This window comes from Morone saxatilis, unplaced genomic scaffold (genome assembly GCF_004916995.1).
Source record: "Morone saxatilis isolate NCDOM2014 unplaced genomic scaffold, NCSU_SB_2.0 Contig8, whole genome shotgun sequence".
In the NCBI taxonomy this organism is placed as follows: domain Eukaryota; kingdom Metazoa; phylum Chordata; class Actinopteri; family Moronidae; genus Morone; species Morone saxatilis.
Genome location: NW_023340257.1, coordinates 27,432,817 through 27,434,202, shown reverse-complemented (window position 1 = coordinate 27,434,202; position 1,386 = coordinate 27,432,817). Strand labels below are relative to the sequence as shown.

The 1,386-nt window shown below is 37.0% G+C and overlaps 1 protein-coding gene across 1 annotated transcript in view; it reads left to right on the top strand.

The window, feature by feature from the left end:
* The first annotated feature begins 1,329 nt into the window (after positions 1-1,329).
* The window catches only part of LOC118341427 (zinc finger protein OZF-like), a 4,182-nt gene continuing 4,125 nt past the window's right edge, over positions 1,330-1,386 (top strand). The window contains exon 1 of the mRNA XM_035679667.1: positions 1,330-1,342. Within this exon, the coding sequence (XP_035535560.1) occupies positions 1,330-1,342 (13 nt within the window). The remainder of the gene's footprint in view (positions 1,343-1,386) is intronic.

The window sequence follows — 1,386 nt, the reverse complement described above, 5'->3', positions numbered from 1 at the left end:
AGTTCCTCTAACGTCCACTAGAGGCTCCAGTAGTGAGTCTTAAATTAATAAACTGAAACTTGTTTGTGTTTGAACAGAGGAGCAAACTGTGTGTTTGTTTGTGAGAGGGTCACTATAGAAGAGAAATACAATGTTTAATATTTAATATTCCAGCAGCTGGAGCGCCAAACTCCTGCAAATACAGAAACTTTCTGTAATTAAAATACTTTTTTCAGCTTTAATTTGACACAAAATCTTGTGATTTTACCAATTTAATGTTTTTGTTTAATACAGGATATCTGTCAATTAACAAACTAATTCATGTAAAATTACACAACTAATACTTTTTACTGTTAATGTCACTAATTTTATATAATTTTAGAAAATGTATTAAACTTGAATTTAACAGTTTAATCTATTAAATAAACAGTAAATATTTGTGAATAAATGTATTTAAATAGTTTTATGTCATACATTTATTTATTTTTATTTATTTAGATTTTTCACATTATTTTACATCAGACGTGTAAATTCACAGGATATTTATGTATTTTTATTCATATTTACATATATTTAATAAACGTGAAAACACTGTATACCTACAGATTTAACCTTTCAACAACATTTACAGCGACTGTGTTTGAATCCAGAACTGTGTGTCTGTCTCAGTCTCCGGTACTGTCTGTCTGTACTGTCTGTCAGTGTTTCCGGCTGATGTTGGACAGATGTTTTCACTTTGTCCTCTTTTAGCTTCCCATCTTTCTAATTTTAGTCCCACAACCTCCTCCTCTTCCTCGCTGCCTCTGTGGACGTCGTCTGTTTGTTTGTGGTTGATGATGCATCACGTCTGCAGCGACGCCAGAACCTTCCGACCCGTTCACACACTGCCAATAAAAACACATGAAAATAAAACAAATATTTCAGCTTTAATGGTCATTGAATGTTTCACTGATGTGTAAAGTTGTGTGTAAATTGTATTTCCTGACAAATAAAACCATATATTATTTAAAAAACAACATTACAGTGTGGCCGTTACAGTGGACTTTCCCTCCTCTCATGAAGGCGTTTTCACGGTTACGGTTGTGGTTTTTGTTGTTCCACCCACGCCGCTCTGTCCTGGAGGAGAATGGGAGGAAGAGGAATCCAGCGGGGAAGAGGAAGGTGTCAGACACGAGAGGAGGAAGTGGAGCATCTCTGTTCGTCTGAAACAACACGAACATCTGCACAGCTGCAGCGAGAGCGCCGCCGGAGGGACCGCTGAGCTTTCTTTAGAATGAAGCTTCCACCTCAAAGTGACGGAGACGTTACTGAGACTGAACGGTGGAAACTTTAAAGGTTCACAATGTGGAGATGGAGGCCGGCAGTGTGCTCCATGATTCACATTAATACACAATAATACACAACAAT